This window comes from Saccopteryx bilineata, chromosome 1, assembly GCF_036850765.1.
Source record: "Saccopteryx bilineata isolate mSacBil1 chromosome 1, mSacBil1_pri_phased_curated, whole genome shotgun sequence".
In the NCBI taxonomy this organism is placed as follows: Eukaryota; Metazoa; Chordata; class Mammalia; order Chiroptera; family Emballonuridae; genus Saccopteryx; species Saccopteryx bilineata.
Genome location: NC_089490.1, coordinates 350,974,516 through 350,991,935, shown reverse-complemented (window position 1 = coordinate 350,991,935; position 17,420 = coordinate 350,974,516). Strand labels below are relative to the sequence as shown.

General features: G+C 38.0%; 2 protein-coding genes across 2 annotated transcripts; both read left to right on the top strand.

Moving 5' to 3' along the window:
* The first annotated feature begins 298 nt into the window (after positions 1–298).
* Positions 299–1,753, top strand: LOC136320615 (hemoglobin subunit epsilon-2). Its single transcript, XM_066253776.1, has 3 exons — positions 299–390; positions 511–733; positions 1,625–1,753. Exons 1-3 carry the CDS (start codon positions 299–301, stop codon positions 1,751–1,753), a joined length of 444 nt encoding a protein of 147 aa, XP_066109873.1.
* Positions 1,754–14,459: 12,706 nt separating this feature from the next.
* LOC136318450 (hemoglobin subunit beta) lies at positions 14,460–16,032 on the top strand. The gene is made up of 3 exons (XM_066250769.1): positions 14,460–14,621; positions 14,737–14,959; positions 15,777–16,032. Exons 1-3 carry the CDS (start codon positions 14,530–14,532, stop codon positions 15,903–15,905), a joined length of 444 nt encoding a protein of 147 aa, XP_066106866.1. The 5' UTR covers positions 14,460–14,529; the 3' UTR covers positions 15,906–16,032.
* The last annotated feature ends 1,388 nt before the right edge of the window (positions 16,033–17,420 follow it).

The window sequence follows — 17,420 nt, the reverse complement described above, 5'->3', positions numbered from 1 at the left end:
AAAGCAGGGTGGGAGCTTGAGATATGAGTTGCATAGTAGATGGTAGGGGAGAGAACAGCAGAATTGCACTGATAGAGCCACCTAACACTATCAGTAACACAAATGTCCATTTTGCTGACCTTCCCTTGTCCAAACCCCTCCCCTGGTAGTGACAACCCACCCTTGACCAATAGTCTCATTTCATTGGGAGAAACAAGAGCCAGGGGGTCAAAGATGAGGAATAAAAGGCCACATGGAGAAGCGGCAGCATATACTTACTTCTGGCTCATCTGTGACCAACAGAAAGCTTCCAGACACCATGGTGCATTTTACTGCTGAGGACAAGACTGCTGTTGCCAGCCTGTGGGCAAAGGTGAATGTGGAGGTGACCGGAGGTGAGGTCCTGGGAAGGTGAGTACTGGAAGTGAGAGAAGGGGCAGAAAGGCAGAACATATACTTGAAAGAGAAATTAGTCAGGTCTCTTACCTACTTTGCCTTCCCATCTGGTCTGTGACTATGTTCATCTCATAGGCTCCTAGTTGTCTACCCATGGACCCAGAGGTTCTTTGATAGTTTTGGCAACTTATCCTCTGAAACTGCAATAATGGGCAACCCCAAGGTCAAGGCCCATGGCAAGAAGGTGCTGACGTCCTTTGGAAATGCTGTTAAGCATATGGATGACCTCAAGAGCACGTTTTCTCAGCTAAGTGAGCTGCACTGTGACAGGCTGCATGTGGATCCTGAGAACTTCAGGGTGAGCTCTGAGCATGGTTGTACTTTGCTCTTTCATCCTAGGTGTTTGTGCCATACATACATTAAGAAACACAGGCACTTAAGTCTTATTATACATAAGTAGTTGTAGAAAGTAATATTTCAAGGAAAGGCTACATTTTGGTAAAGTTGTTTCTATGGTTAGACCAACTAGAGTAATTCTTATGACCAGTAGAGAGCACTGAGCATCTGATATTTCTGAAACAATATACTGTTTTAAAGAGCACTGGCCAAAATTGCACTAAATGTTTTTGGCCTAAAGAATACAAATTAAGTCATGGAGAATGCATCCTGCCTTGCCTAACTGAAATTTTCTATAAAAACGGATGAATATACTGCTGCCTCATTCTCAATGTTAGACCTAGGACTAATCAGAGCAAAGTGAGAGCAATCTTTTCAACAGGTGATTGTGTTCCCTCCCCTCTCCCTCCATTATCAAGGATGAAATGCTCTTGTTTATACAACACATGATTCTTTGTCATATGAGTATCCAAACAATTTAAATATGTGTAATACTTGGAAATTTAAAATGCACATATTGAGATTCTTTTGTAGCACTATAATTCTACTTTTAAAAAAAGACAATGATTCTTTAAAAGAAAGAAACAATTCATAGTAATGTTATAGCAATGTTCTGGAGTAGGGAGTTGGCAGGGCAAAGAAGAGAAAAATTGAAACCAATGGCAGGCACATGACTGGGAATCATATTGAAACCAATGTCAAGTCCATAATGATGCACTGTGGTGGAAGCATGACACTGAACCTTAGACTTTTATCAGGAAGGAAATGGATGTTGTACTTTTTGAGACAAGGCCAGCCTGAGGCTTTCTGTTAACTATGTATTATTTTCTTTTTATCCCAATTCTCTCCCCAGCTCCTAGGAAATATGATATTGGTTGTCTTGGCAACTCATTTTGGCAAGGAGTTTACTCCCCAGATGCAGGCTGCCTGGCAGAAGCTGACAACTGCTGTGGCTAATGCTCTGGCCTACAAGTACCACTGAATTGCCTGTCCAACTCTGTGAATGCCTGATGGAGAGTCCTGTGTTTCAAGAGTCTATCTCCTGAAGACTGGAGATATTGCTTTGCCTCTTGTCTTAACTCTTATATGATAAAAATAAAATAAAAATTATGCTTTATAAAGAATATTCTTGTATTCTCTATATGTTTGTCTTTTAAGTTGATTCACAGCAAATAAAGCACTTCTATTAGAATAGGAATACATCCTAAATTGGGAGTTTGGGCATGATAGAAAAGAAACTGTTATGAGACTCTGCAAGATAACAGTGGCTTCAATGAGGTAGTTAGTTTTAGAAAGAGAAAGTAGATTTTTGAATTAGGCAGTGTCTTTAGAAAAAGGGTGAGAATAGAGGAACTCTTAAGACATGCAAGAAGATGGTTGATTGTGAGTAGGACATGTTAAGGCTCAGTATGGGTCCCATGTATACTATTATTTATATAAACTCAGGCTAGGGCTTTTGTGGGACTAGAGTTTACTTCTATGTATCATAAAAAACAATTTTATCAGCTTTAATGCAATAAAGTTAGGGTGTCTCACAGATCCAGTCAAGGACCATGTTATAAAAATTTCTCTAATGTCTTTAATGGTATTAATGGCATCCCTGAGGCAAATGAATTGACTGCCTTGGTTTGAATCTGTTTCACCTGCTACATCTGTAACATGGAACAGATTTCTAATTCCATGAAGGCTTTAATGGAGATAAATGTTCATTTACATGGGAAAATGATAAATCCAGAAATCATCATGCCAGGTCTATGTAACAGAAGAGAAATTTGTCCTTTAAATGCAATGAGGTGGTATAAAGTTAGAGAAGCTACTAGAGACACCAGAAAAAGAGTGGCTAGGTGCTATTTTTAGAAACAAAAGGAACCAGTGAACTTTCTTGCACATAAGAGGGGCATAATAAATAGGAACCTTGAGAGAAATTGATGCATGTGTGGGTATAGAACTAAAAAGAGAGGATCTAACTCAGGTATAGTGAAGTGATGGAGTAAAGGACTGAACTTGAAAGGTACATAAAATTAAGAAAAAATTACATAAAGGACCATTGTGGCTAAGATTCTGTAGGATTTAAAACATAGTGAAATAGAATGGAGCAATCACTAATGATAGCCAGGTTCCAAGAAAAATAACTAGAAGTCTATTATCTGGAGCTGACATTAACCACAGCTTCTTTTGTGCTAATCACTCCCAATTCCTATAACCAGGTTATTGGCATAAAAGTGAAAAGCCAAGGCTTTGGGATTTAATGAACAAAGATCAAATTATAACCCCACTGACTTGAAAGGTGTAGTTTAAAAAGTCCTTATTTGTTAAATAAGACAATGATCCTAACTTCACAAATACATCCCAAGATTTCAAGGAGGTATTTGTGAAGAGCATTGTCTGTCATTTTGTAAGGCAGTGGTGATGGTTTATACAATACACTATGAGGTGTTCCTCTGCACCCAGTTTTAATGTTTGTTCTTGACCCGATTGTATCCTTCCTGAACTCAACATCCATGAATCTAAATATTTGCTTAATATCCAGTTTTAGATTGTTCAGGAGTACATCAAATACAATACGTTCAAGACTAAACTCCTGATATTTTGTTAACTTATTCTTCTTAATTTGGCCTTCTTCTTGTGTCTCACATCTCAGTGACTAACACTTCATTCATTGCTTAAGCCTGAAAATAGAGATGACAGTTGTACTTTACCCTCCTACTACAATATCATCTTATTTGTTTCTTCTTTATTCTATCCCTAAAATTTGTTTATATACTGAAGCCAGAATAATTCTTGAAAAATACAAATCAAATCATGCCACCCACATCCTAGAAATTTTCAATGCTTTTTTAGGCTTTCAGGTTAAAGAAAAAGAATACCAAGGAACAATTTTTCTTTCATTTTCTGTTGCATGAGGTTTTAGAACTTTTGCTAAATATTTCTGCATTGCAGATTCCAAATCTGAAATCTGTTGATTGGTGCATGCTCTAGTTTTTATGCATTTTTTAATTCTTTTTGTTTCAGTTAATGGCATGCATTGGTTTTTAAATTGGAGTTAAAGGACTCTTGGATTGAACATAACCACAAGGCAATTAATGTTTTACAAACATCACTTTTACATAATTGTAGTTGTTTTTAAATGTAAAAAGTTACTATCTGATAAAAAAAACACCCTCTTATTTTATTTTAAGATTGAATCATGGTTTCTTCGAGTAGGCATAAATGTAAGAATAGTCCTGACACCTTCTGTTATATATGTGGCTGTAACACACTTCAATGTCAAAGGTGCAATGTTTCATCATTTGTGAAACTTGCATATATTGCCTATTTTCAAGTTCTCCATGGCAATCAAGACAAGAATTGGGCTCCTCATATTGTGTGTCATAATTGTGAGGAAATGCTTTTCAATTGGACAAAAGGAAAATGGAAAGGAATGCCTTTTGGTATTTCCATGGTTTGGCATAAAGCTAAGGACCACAGCAGTGACTGTTATTTCTGTCTGATCCATACAAAGGGCATAGGCAAGAAAAAAAGACATATGATCACATATCCTAATATTCCTTCAGCAATATGACCTATCCCACACTCTGAGACACTCCCGGTTCCAGTTTTCAATGGTTTTATTTCTTCTAAAGACGAAGAAAGTGAACATGGTGATCAAGGGTATTTTGATAAGATGCATGAGGAAATGGTTGTAGAATCTGAGGGGGTCTTCTTCTGATGCCAAGCAGTCATTCACCCCTCAGCAGTTTAGACAACATGAATTGAATGACTTAGTAAGAGATTTGGGCCTATCAAAGAAAGCAGCTGAGTTATTAGCCTCCAGGCTTCAAGAAAAGAATGTATTTCACCAGTCAGCTAAAGTATCCCATTTTAGAAGCATGAAAAAATTTTTGTGGACTTTTTTTTCCAAAGACAAACACTTTGTTTACTGTGATGATATCAGTAGGCTTCTCAGACAGCTAAGTGTTACCACTTACAGTCCAACAGAATGGTGGCTATTTCTTGACAGCTCTAAATGAAGTCTGAAATGTGTTCTCCTACACAATGGTAATTTTTATGCAGTGGTTCCAATTGGATATGCAACTCATCTGTGAGAAGATTATAATGACATAGAAATTGTCCTAGACTTACTGAAGTATGAGGAACATAATGGATCATTTGTGTGGATCTTTAAAAAGTTAAATTTCCTGCTAGGACAACAGAGAGGTTTCACAAAGTACCCTTGCTTTCTGTGTTTATGGGACAGCTGAACTCAGGACAAACACTGGACACAGAAGGAGTGGTCAAAATGTGAAGCTCTGGAAGTAGGGATGCAAAATATTGTGAATGAACCTGTAGTTATTTGAGATAGGATCATTTTTTCCCCACTTCACATCAAACTTGGCTTAATGAAGCAGTTTGTTCAGGCTTTGAATAGAGAAAGTGAATGCTTTCAACATATTATTTCTGCTTTTCTTGCCTTGTCTTTCGAGAAGATAAAAGTAGGTATATTCGATGGACCTCAAATTCAAACTTTCATACATGACGAAGAATTTGCCAGGAAGATGAATAAGGAGGAGAAAGCAGCATGGCAGTCTTTTGTGACAGTTACAAAGAACTTCCTTGGCAACAAAAACGCAGAAATTTATGAACTTCTGGTTCAAAGGGTGCTGTTGGCTTTCTGTGACGTTGGATGTAACATGAGTGTTAAGATTCACTTCCTGAACAGTCACTTTGAAACCTTTTCCAAAAATCTTGGAGCTGTTAGTGAAGAGCAGGGAGAATGCTTTCATCAAGATCTAAAGACGAGAGACCTGAAGATGGCATCGGAGTAGGCAGATGCACAGACTCCTGGCTCACACCATCAAACTGGATTATAAACTAATTTATGAATAATCAGCTTGAAAAACCAAATCTGGGTTACAAGAACAGCTCTCAAAAACCAAGGAGCAAAGAAGAAGCCACAACAAACCTGGTAAGTAACACCTGAATCTCCCCTGCTTACAGGAACAGAGGGGGAGTGAGGCTGAGAGCCCAAAAGGGATCTCATTCCAAGAAAAGAGCAGTAAATACTGCTCACAACCACTTTCCTGGTGACCAGGGAATGAGGTGTGTTGAAAGGGCTGGCTTGTCTTCCAAAAAGAAAGGGGAGAGAGAGAGACAGATGGTGAGGGGCACAGGAATGCAAGGGATGACCTGAAAAGCTGACTCATTCAGTGCTGGAGGTGACCATAGCTGGGGGAGGGGCTGATCCTTCCACAAAGCAAAATACAAAGTGCTTCCAGGTCACAGATCTTCAAACATCTCTCCAGCTCCAATCAGCACAACAAGACACAGCTGTAAACAAGAAGTGGAGAGGAGGGGCAGTAACTCAAGCCTCCATGAAGATCTAAGATACACCTCGCCCTACTGAAACTGAGAAAGCAACCTGCCCCCAAAGAGATTAACTGGCAGAAGAGGAATTCAGAGCCTCAGGTCACACCCATCACATTCCTGGATACAGTTTCAAATAAGCCCCCTGCTGAGATCAGCAAACAAGACAATCACCTGTTAAGAAAAAAAACAAATCTAGACTTGGAAGCAGCCCAAATCCAAAAGTGGATTACAAATAATAGCTGATGCCAACCCAAGAAGACCTAGAAATAACACAATTGAAAACTGGAGGCAGACAACACCAATGCTAGACTCAACCAGCTCTACCAACAAAACACCCAAACACACAGATATAATGAGAAGACAGAGAAGTGCAATCCAAATAAAACCACAAGAGAAACATCCAGAAAATAAACTGAGTGATATGGAAATAACAAAACTTCTGGATGCAGAGTTCAAAATAATGATTGTAAGAATGCTTAGGGATCTTAGAACAACAATGGATGGTCAATACAAACATCTAAATAAAAAAATAGCAAGTATAAAAAAGGATATTGAAATATTAAAAAAGAATCAGTCGGAGCTGACAAAAACAATATCAGAAATGAAGACCACAATGGAAGGAATTAAAAAAAAATGGATGAAGCTGAGGATCGAATCAGCGAGTTGGAGAACAACTGAAATGAAGGAATGAAAGCAAAGAAGAAAAGAAAAGAGACTCAAAAAGTCTGAGGAAACTCTTAGAGAGCTCTGTGACAACATAAAGAGAAATAACATCCACATTATAAGGGTTCCTGAAGAAGAAGAGAAAGAACAAGGGATAGAGAATTTGTTCAATCAAATCATAGCTAAAAACGTCTCTAAATTGATGCAGGAGAAACTCTCACAAGTTCAAGAAGCACAGAGAACTTCATTAAAGAGAAACCCAAAGAAACCTACACCAAGACACATCATAATTAAAATACCAAAGCTAAGTGATAAAGAGAAGATATTAAAAGCTGCTAGAGAAAAAAAGACAATCACCTACAAAGGAGCCCACATAAGGATGACATCAGACTTCTCAACAGAAACACTTGAGGCCAGAAGGGAATGGCAAGAAATATTCAAAGTAATGTAGAACAAAAACATACAATCAAGACTACATTATCCAGCAAGGCCATCATTTAAAATTGAAAGAGATATAAAAAGCTTCTCAAACAAAAAAAAAAAACAACTCAAGGAAATCTTTACAACCAAACCAATGCTGCAGGAAATGTTAAGGGGCATGATGTAAACAGATCAAAGTGGAAAAAGAATATAGTAAAAGAGGGATACAGCTTTAAAGAACAAAATGACAATAAACAACTACATATCAATAATAACCTTAAATGTAAATGGTTAAATGATCCAATCAAAAGATATAGGGTAGCTGCATGGATAAGAAAACAGGACCCATACATATACTGTCTACAAGAGACACATTAAAACAAAAGATGCACATAGACTGAAGGTAAAAGGATGGAAAAAAACATTTCATGCAAATGGAAGTGAAAAAAAAGCTGGGGTAGCAATACTTATATCAGACAAAATGGACTTTAAAAGAAAGAATATAGTAAGAGATAAAGAAGGCCACTACATAATGATAAAGGGAGTAATCCAACAAGAAGATATAACTATTATAAATATCTATGCACCTAATATAGGAGCACATAAATATATAAAGCAGACTTTGATGGACATGAAGGGCAAGATCAACAGCAAAACTATAATAGTAGGGGATTTTAATACCCCACTAACATCACTAGATAGATCCTCAGAAAGAAAATTAACAAAGAAACAGCAGACTTAAAGGACACACTAGATCAACTTGATTTAATAGATATCTTCAGAACCTTTCACCCTAAAGCGGCAGAATATACATTCTTTTCAAGTGCTCATGATACATTCTCTAGGATAGACCACATGTTAGGGCACAAAAGTGGTCTCAACAAATTCAAGAAGATTGAAATCATATCAAGCACTTACTTTGATCACAATGGCATGAAACTAGAAATCAATCACAACAGAAAAGCTCAAAATTTCTCAAACACATGGAAACTAAATAGGAGGTTGTTAAATAATTAATGGATTAAGAATGAGATCAAAGAAGAAATAAAAAAATTCCTAGAAACGAATGATAATGAGCATAAAACAACTCAAAATTTAAGGGACACAGCAAAAGCAGTACTGAGAGTAAAGTTCATAGCACTACAGGCACAATTTCAGAAGCTATAAAAAGCTCAAATAAACAACTTAACCCTGCATCTAAAAAAACTAGAAAAAGAACAGCAAGTAAAGCCCAAATGTAGTAGAAGGAAGGAAACAATAAAGATCAGAGCAGAAATAAATGACATAGAGGCTAAAGAAACAATACAGAGGATCAATGAAACTAGGAGCTGGTTCTTTAAAAGGTAAACAAGATCGATGAACCTTTAACTACATGCACCAAGAAAAAGAGAGAGAGGATTCAAATAAGTAAAATTAGAAATGAGAGTGGAGAAATAACAGTTGACACAACAGAAATATTGTAAGAAAATACTATGAAGAACTGTATGCCAAAAAACTAGACAACCTAGAGGAAATGGACAAATTTCTTCAAACATACAATCTTCCAAAAATCAATCTGGAAGAATCAGAAAACCTAAACAGACCAATTACACCAAATGAGATCGAAACAGTTATCAAAAACCTCCCAACAAAGAAAAGTCCTGGGCCTGATGAATCAAGTGAATTCTACCAAATATTGAAAGTAGAACTAACTCCTATCCTTCTCAAGCTATTTCAAAAAATTCAAGAGGAAGGAAGACTTCCAAGCTCCTTTTATGAGGCAAGCATAATTCTGATTCCAAAACCAGGCAAAGACAACACAAAGAAAGAAAATTATAGGCCAATATCCCTGATGAATATAGATGCAAAAATCCTCAACAAAATATTAGCAAACCGGATCCAGCAATATATGAAACAAATCATACACCATGATCAAGTGGGTTTTATTTTTGGGAGGCAAGGCTGGTACAATATTCGCAAATCAATCAATGTGATTCATCACATAAACAAAAGGAAGGAGAAAAACCACATGATAATATCAATAGATGCAGAAAAAGCATTTGATAAAATCTAGCACCCATTCATGATCAAAACTCTCAACAAAGTGGGAATACAGGGAACATACCTCAACAGGATAAAGGTCATCTATGACAAACCCACAGCCAACATCATACTCAATGGGCAAAAATTAAAAGTAATCCCCTTAAGATCAAGAACAAGGCAGGGGTGCCCCCTTTCACCACTCTTATTTAACATAGTCCTGGAAGTCCTAGCCACAGCAATCAGACAAGAAGAAGAAATAAAATGCATTCAAGTTGGAAAAGAAGAAGTAAAGCTATCATTATTTGCAGATGATATGATATTGTATATAGAAAACCCTAAAGTCTCAGTCAAAAAACTACTGGACCTGATAAATGAATTCAGCAAAGTGGCAGGATATAAAATTAATACTCAGAAATCAGAGGCATTTTTATAAATCAACAATGAACAGTCAGAAAGAGAAATTAAGGAAACAATCCCCTTCACTATTACAACCAAAAAAATAAAGTACCTAGGAGTACAGTTAACAAAGGAGACTTGTACTCGGAAAATTATAAAACATTGATAAATCAGGGAAGATACAAACAAGTGGAAGCATATACCGTGCTCATGGTTAGGAAGAATAAACTTCATTAAAATGTCTATATTACCCAAAGCAATTTATAAATTCAATGCAATACCAATTAAAATACCAATGACATACTTTAAAGGTATAGATCACATATTCCAAAAATGTATATAGAAACAAAAGAGAACACCAATAGCCTCAGCAATCTTAAAAAAAAAAAAAATAAAGGGGGAGGTATCATGCTTCCTGATATCAAGCTTTACTACAGGGCCAAAGTACTCAAAACAGCCTGGTACTGGCATAAGAACAGGCACATAGATCAACGAAACAGAACGGAGCACCCAGAAATAAACCCAAAGCTCTATGGACAACTTATATTTGACAAAGGAGGTAAGGGCATACAATGGAGTAAAGACAGCCTCTTTAATAAATGGTGTTGGTCTGACCTGTGGTGGCGCAGTGGGATAAAGTATCGACCTGGACACTTAGGTTGCCGGTTCCAAACCTTGAGCTTTTCTGGTCAAGGCACATATGGGAGTTGATGCTTCCTGCTCCTCCCCCTTCTCTCTCTCTCTCTCTTTCTCTCTCACTCCTCTCTCTCTAAAAATCAATAAATAAAAAAGAATTAATTAATAAATTGTGTTGGGAAAATTGGACAGCTACCTGCAAAAAAATAAAACTAGACCACCAACTTACAACCATTCACAAAAATAAACTCAAAATGGATAAAAGACTTAAATGTAAGCCGTGAAACCATAAGCATCTTAGAAGAAAACATAAGCAGTAAGCTCTCCAACACCTCTCTCAGTGATATATTTGCTGATTTATCCCCACGGGCAAGTGAAATAAAAGACAGGATAAACAAATGGGACTATATCAAACTAAAAAGCCTTTGCACAGCCAAAGACAATAAGAATAGAATAAAAAGACAAACTACACAATGGGAGAACATATTTGACAATACATCTGATAAGGGGTTAATAACCAAAATTTATAAAGAACTTGTAAATCTCAACACCAGGAAGACAAACAATCCAATCAAAAAATGGGCAAAGAAATGAATAGACACTTCTCCAAAGAGGACATACAGATGGCCAATAGGCAGATGAAAAATTGCTCAACATCACTAATCATTAGAGAAATGCAAATTAAAACCACAATGAGATATCACCTCACACCAGTTAGAATGGTGCTCATCAACAAAACAATACAGAATAAACGCTGGCAAGGATGTGGAGAAAAGGGAACCCTCCTACACTGCTGGTAGGAATGCAGACTGGTGCAGCCATTGTGGAAAACAGTATGGAGATTCCTCAAAAAATTGAAAATTGAACTGCCTTTTAACCCAGCTATTCCACTTTTAGGAATATACCCCAAGAACACCATAGAACTGTTCCAGAAAGAGAAATGCACCCCCATGTTTATGGCAGCATTGTTCACAATAGAGAAGATCTGGAAACAGCCCAAATGTCCGTCAGTGGATGAGTGGATTAAAAAGCTTTGGTATATATATACTATGCAATACTACTCAGCCATAAGAAATGATGACATTGGATCATTTACAACATGGATGGTCCTTGATAACATTATACGGAGTGAAAGAAGTAAATCAGAAAAAACTAAGAACTATATGAACCCATACATAGATGGGACATGAAAATGAGACTCAGAGACATAGATAAGAATGTGATGGTAACAGGGGTTAGAGTGGGGGGTATGTGTGGAGGGGGCAAGAAAGGAGAGGGAGGGGGTGGGGAGAGGGGAGGGTCATGAAAAAAACCAGATAGAAAGTGACAGAAGACAATTTGACTTTGGATGAGGGGTATGCAGCATAATCAAATGTCAAAATAATCTGGAGATGTTTTCTCAGAACATATGTACCCTGATTTATCAATGTCACTGCATTAAAATTAATAAAAATAAGATAAAGCTCTGGCCAGTTGGCTCAGTGGTAGAGCATCGGCCTGGCGTGCAGGAGTCCTGGGTTCGATTCCCGGCCACGGCACACAGGAGAAGTGCCCATCTGCTTCTCCACCCCTCCCCCTCTCCTTCCTCTCTGTCTCTCTCTTCCCCTCCCACAGCCAAGGCTTCACTGGAGCAAAGTTTGCCAGGGCGCTTAGGATGGCTCCATGGCCTCTGCCTCAGGTGCTAGAATGGCTCTAGATGCAACAGAGCGATGCCCCAGATGGGCAGAGCATTGCCCCCTGGTGGGCATGCCCAGTGAATTCCGGTCGGGCTCAGGCGAGAGTCTGTCTGACTGCCTCCCCGTTTCCAACTTCAGAAAAATACAAAAAAAAAAAAGATAAAAAAAATCTAAAGATGATGGAAGTGCATTATCAGGGGCGATGGGACAGAAATATGATGGCAGACTACTGCTGGAGCATCAAACGAGATTGTCCTCAACAAGTGAACAAACGCAAGAGGTACAAATGCAAATTTTTGCCTGAATAGAATTTAAATAAGTTTTGCACAAATTTTATGATTAAAATAAGTGTTTTAATATGTTCTGTTTTGAAATTGTAGAGAAATTCTGATGCAATCATATCTTTTAGTGTATTAGTGTATTTACTGCATTATATAAATTATTATATTTTCACAAAGATGATGCTCAAGAAGACATTCTATTTCATTATGTTAAACTAAATGTTGAAAATTTTACAATAAGATGAAAACCTAAAATCTTGAATTGTAAAGAAACTGTAGCTTACAAAGAAACACTAATGTCAGATTTGAGATCAGCACACTCGAATTAGGTAAGAACAAATATTTTTGTGGATGCAACAAAAATTTTGTTTCCCAGTGTATAATCTGTAACAGTTTGAAGATTGTTCATGGCTTCCCTGAGCCTTTCTATTTTATATTTCCTTTCTCTTGTGATCTGAATTACAGTCACACTGTTTATCTTTATGTAAATCATGTAATTTGAAACATATTCTGGTTACCTTTGATCAACATTATGTTGTTCAATTCATCTGTATTGCTACATGTGAAGCAGTAGTTTGCATTGCGGTGGAACATATTATTTTACTCTGCCATAATTCATTTATTCCACTAAGTGAGAGACATTTAAAATGCTACTACTTTGAGATTCTCAATGCATGTCGATGTTACAAGCATTCCTAGACACGTCTTTGTATATACACAAATTTGCTGGAGGTGTTTCCGTAGTGTAGTGGTTATCACGTTCACCTAACACAAGTTTGCATTTCCATATATCTAAAAGTACAACAGCTAAGGCACAGATTTTACAAATATTCTGTTTTAGTTGATACTATCAAATATTTTCCAATGCTATTTAGGCTATTTTGCACTCTGACTAGCAGAGCATGAAAGGTTTTGTTAATCTATATCCTTGGCAAATTTTGGAATTCTCAATCTCACCTCTCATCTTTTTAATTATTTATTTATTCATTTATTTATTTATCTATCTATTTATTTATTTATTTATTTATTTTAGAGAGGCAAGGGTGAAGAGAGAGAAAAATAGAGAGAGAGAGAAGGGCAGAGTGAGGAGCAGGAAGTATCAACTTCCATAAGTGCCTTGACCAGGCAAGCCCAGGATTTCAAACCAGTGACCTCAGCATTCCAGGTCAATACTTTATCCACTTTGCCACCACAAGTCAGGCTCCTTTTATCTTTTTTATATTCTTTTCTGTCCGTTGATTTTATTCACTTTTTTTTTCTTTTTTTTTTTTTTTGTATTTTTCTGAAACTGGAAACGGGGAGAGACAGTCAGATAGACTCCCGCATGCGCCTGACTGGGATCCACCCGGGGCGAGGCTCTGCCCTTCCGGGGCATCGCTCTGCCACAACCAGAGCCTCTCTAGGGCCTGAGGCAGAGGCCAAGGAGCCATCCCCAGCGCCCGGGGCCATCTTTTGCTCCAATGGAGCCTTGGCTGCGGAAGGGGAAGAGAGAGACAGAGAGGAAGGAGGAGGGGGGTGGAGAAGCAAATGGGCACTTCTCCTATGTGCCCTGGCCGGAAATCAAACCTGGGTCCTCCACGCGCCAGGCCGACGCTCTACCGCTGAGCCAACCGGCCAGGGCCCACTCTTTCTTTTAATTATCCTTTCTTTCTTCTCTCCCTGTGTCCCTCTCTCCCTCCCTTTCTTTTTCCCTTCCTCCTTCCCCCCTCCTTTCCTCTCTCCTTCTCTCCCTCACTCCTTTCCTTCCTTCCTTCCTTCCTTCCTTCCTTCCTTCCTTCCTTCCTTCCTTCCTTCCTTCCTTCCTTCTTTCCTTTTTTTCTTCCCTCCTTCCTTCCTTCTTCTATTTTTTTTTCTCTGAGAACATAGCTGGGAAAATTTTTGATAAAAGTTCTATTTTCTAGGACTTAGCTTTCTTATCTCTAAAATGAAAGAACTGGGTGAGTTACACCCTAAGATATATCCCATCATATCAGACTAAAACATTTATACACTAATGAACCTGGAAGTGTATTTCTAGAAACAACTGGTAATTAGGTCAAGAGATGAATAGAGGGAGAGCAGATGGATGAAGTCAAGATCATCTGCTTGAAGACTCAAAACAGCCTATCTCAAGGGCCATGTGAAAAAAAAATTGAGAATGAGAGTGCATCTCAAACTTTAACAAACCAATGAAACTCTGCCACATCCTGGGCTAATCTGCTCACAGGAGCCGAGAGGCAGGGGTTAGGGCTGAGCATAAAAGGAAAAGCAAGGCCAGCTGCTGCTTACACTTGCTTCTGACACATCTGTGTTCACTAGCAACCTTACAAACAGCCAACATGGTGCATCTGACTGCTGATGAGAAGAGTGCCGTCACTGGCCTGTGGGGCAAGGTGAACGTGGATGAAGTCGGTGGTGAGGCCCTGGGCAGGTTGGTATCCAGGCATGAGGAGAGTGAGTAGAAGCTGGTCACATGGAGACAAAGCAGTCTCCAGTGTTTCCAACAGGCACTGATTCCCTGTGTCTCTGCTGTGTTCACCCCTCAGGCTGCTGGTGGTCTACCCCTGGACTCAGAGGTTCTTTGACTCCTTTGGTGACCTGTCCACTGCTTCTGCTGTAATGGGCAATGCTAAGGTGAAGGCTCATGGCAAGAAAGTGCTGCAATCCTTCAGCGATGGCCTGAAGAACCTCGACAACCTCAAGGGCACCTTTGCCAAACTGAGTGAGCTGCACTGTGACAAGCTGCACGTGGACCCTGAGAACTTCAGGGTGAGTCTACGAGTTGTTCCTCTTTTTTCTTTTCACTTTCTAGCCTTTCACTTTGGTCCTTTTACCTTCCTGTTCTTCTTCCACATGCTTTTTCCTTTACTATATTCCATTATTCAATGCTTTTCACAATGTACATAGTCTTACATTTTTTTCTTTCAATATCATATTGCTCTCTGTCTCACATCCTTGCTTTCTTTTAATCAAGCTGTTTCCTTAGTGTTTTATTGCCTCTTTCCCCATCCCAATTTCCTTTTCCCTTCCCAGTACCCAAATTACACATACCAACTTTCACCTGTTAACTCTACACTTGGAAAAATACGGGGTTTGATAAGATGCCTCAAAGTGGAGAAATGCTTTTTACTGTGATCTATTATTATTCTATTATTCTATTATGTTATTATTCTATTATTATTCTAAGATGCTTTTTATTATTATTTTATGTAAATAAATAATTTCAAGATTGAAAAATAATCTAAACTTTACTAAATTAATACTCAATGGAAAAGAAAGGAAAGTGAATACTGAGGATGAAAAGACTAGAAGTAGTACATAGGGCAATAGTAGTAACCGAAAGACAGCCCATCATCTCATTAGTTTATCAATTGCTACTACACATAATATTTATAATAAAATATGTAAATTCATAGTGTATTTATATATAATGTAAACACATAAATATTTACTCACTTATGCTGGTGGTGATAACCTGACTATCAATTTGGGCTCAAATATAAGAAGGAAAAATGATTGCTGGTCCACTTTCTCCAAAGCCAAGCTGTTAATTGTGTGTGTATGTCTATCTACCTCTTCCCCACAGCTCCTGGGCAACGTGCTGGTGTGTGTGCTGGCTCGCCACTTTGGCAAGGAATTCACCCCGCAGGTGCAGGCTGCCTATCAGAAGGTGGCAGCTGGTGTGGCCACTGCCCTGGCTCACAAGTACCACTGAGATCCTGGATTATTTCCTGGAGATCTTTGGAGGACCCTATTCCCCTTGATTCTATCATCCAAACCTGAGGAAATAATGCCTATCCTCAAGGGTATGGCTTCTGCCTAATAAAGAACTTTCAGCTCAATTTCTTGGTTCATTTATTATATTATTTTTTTTCCTCAGAGGTATGGGAACATCCCCATGGATCTGCACATAGGGAGCTCTTGTGTATTACGAAAGGATGTCAAGGGAACTGAAACAAGTAAAAGAATGATTAAAGGATGGCAATTTTGTCTCCAAAGTATAGGAATTTTCAAGGATCTTTGAAATATGGGAAAGATTATGACATTACAAGGGCTCTATGTGGGACCTCAAACCTAGGACATGGCCTTTTAATTTCTTACAATTACTAAAAATATAATGTACTCAATTAGAAACATAATGATTGCTCAAGACATTTTTATGTTTTTTTAATTGTGTTTCTTATCTGCATATTTTATCCCACAATACTAGACTCATAAGTGTCTCTGCTCTAAGAAATAACCGAGCCCTCTCACTTGTTCCAGAACTAGCCCTCTCCCTTTATAGGCAGTGTTTAATGCTTGAATATCACTTGTGACCATTTTGGACCCTGATTTCGATGAACTTTCCAGTAATGCATAAGAGCTTTCCAACTTCTTCTTTATTTTTCACATTTCTTCTTACCCATCATGCTCATACTCCATGCATACAAACATTTTTGACTATTTTTTATTTTCCCACATGAATGCTGTGCTTTATGGTGTTTTATAGGCAGTGAGAAAATATTTATTAAATGAAATAAGTTAATGAATATATCATTATTCCTTGTGTTACACTGTCTAGGACCAGAGGACAATCTAAACAATAGACCACTGCACAGAGTTTCTTGGGTGTTACTGATACAATATAAAAGGGAGAGGCATGTAGAATAGTAGAGTATTGATCAGACATTTTCTTTCTAATAGTAGGCAGTAAAATGTCTCTGAAGAATTTCTAGAACCTTTTAATATGTACACATTTTTTAATCTATATCATTTCCTGTTAATTAATTTTAAACTTGACTACCTGAAACAGAACATATTGCTCTTTTTTATGTAACTCTGCTTGTATTTCCAGGATATAGACAATACATTACAGTCTATGATTTCATCACTATATTTTGAATTGCTTAAGAGCAGGAGCCTTTTAAATTCTTTTTTTGTTTTGTTTTGTTTTGTTTTGTTTTCTGAGGTCATTGTACATAGTAGACACTGAGAACTGTTTATATCTGAATAGGATTTTCTCTCTTTTTTTTAAGTGAGAGTAGGGGAGATAGAGAGACAGACCTCGCATGCTCCCCAACCAGGATCCACCCAGCAACCTCCATCTGGGCCAATGCTCAAATCGACCAAGCTATCCTCAGCTCCCAGAGCTGACACTCAGGACCAATTGAGCCACTGCCTGAAGGAGGAGAAGAGGGAGAGAAGGAGGAGAGGGAGTGGAAGAAAAGCAGATGGGGGCTTCTCCTATGTG

Coding starts and splice junctions, on each gene's coding strand:
- LOC136318450 (XM_066250769.1), top strand. CDS start 14,530: ATGGTGCATCTGACTGCTGATGAGAAGAGTGCCGTCACTGGCCTGTGG. Junction 14,622..14,736: donor GGTGGTGAGGCCCTGGGCAG/GTTGGTATCCAG, acceptor TTCACCCCTCAG/GCTGCTGGTGGTCTACCCCT. Junction 14,960..15,776: donor TGGACCCTGAGAACTTCAGG/GTGAGTCTACGA, acceptor TCTTCCCCACAG/CTCCTGGGCAACGTGCTGGT.
- LOC136320615 (XM_066253776.1), top strand. CDS start 299: ATGGTGCATTTTACTGCTGAGGACAAGACTGCTGTTGCCAGCCTGTGG. Junction 391..510: donor GGAGGTGAGGTCCTGGGAAG/GTGAGTACTGGA, acceptor TTCATCTCATAG/GCTCCTAGTTGTCTACCCAT. Junction 734..1,624: donor TGGATCCTGAGAACTTCAGG/GTGAGCTCTGAG, acceptor TTCTCTCCCCAG/CTCCTAGGAAATATGATATT.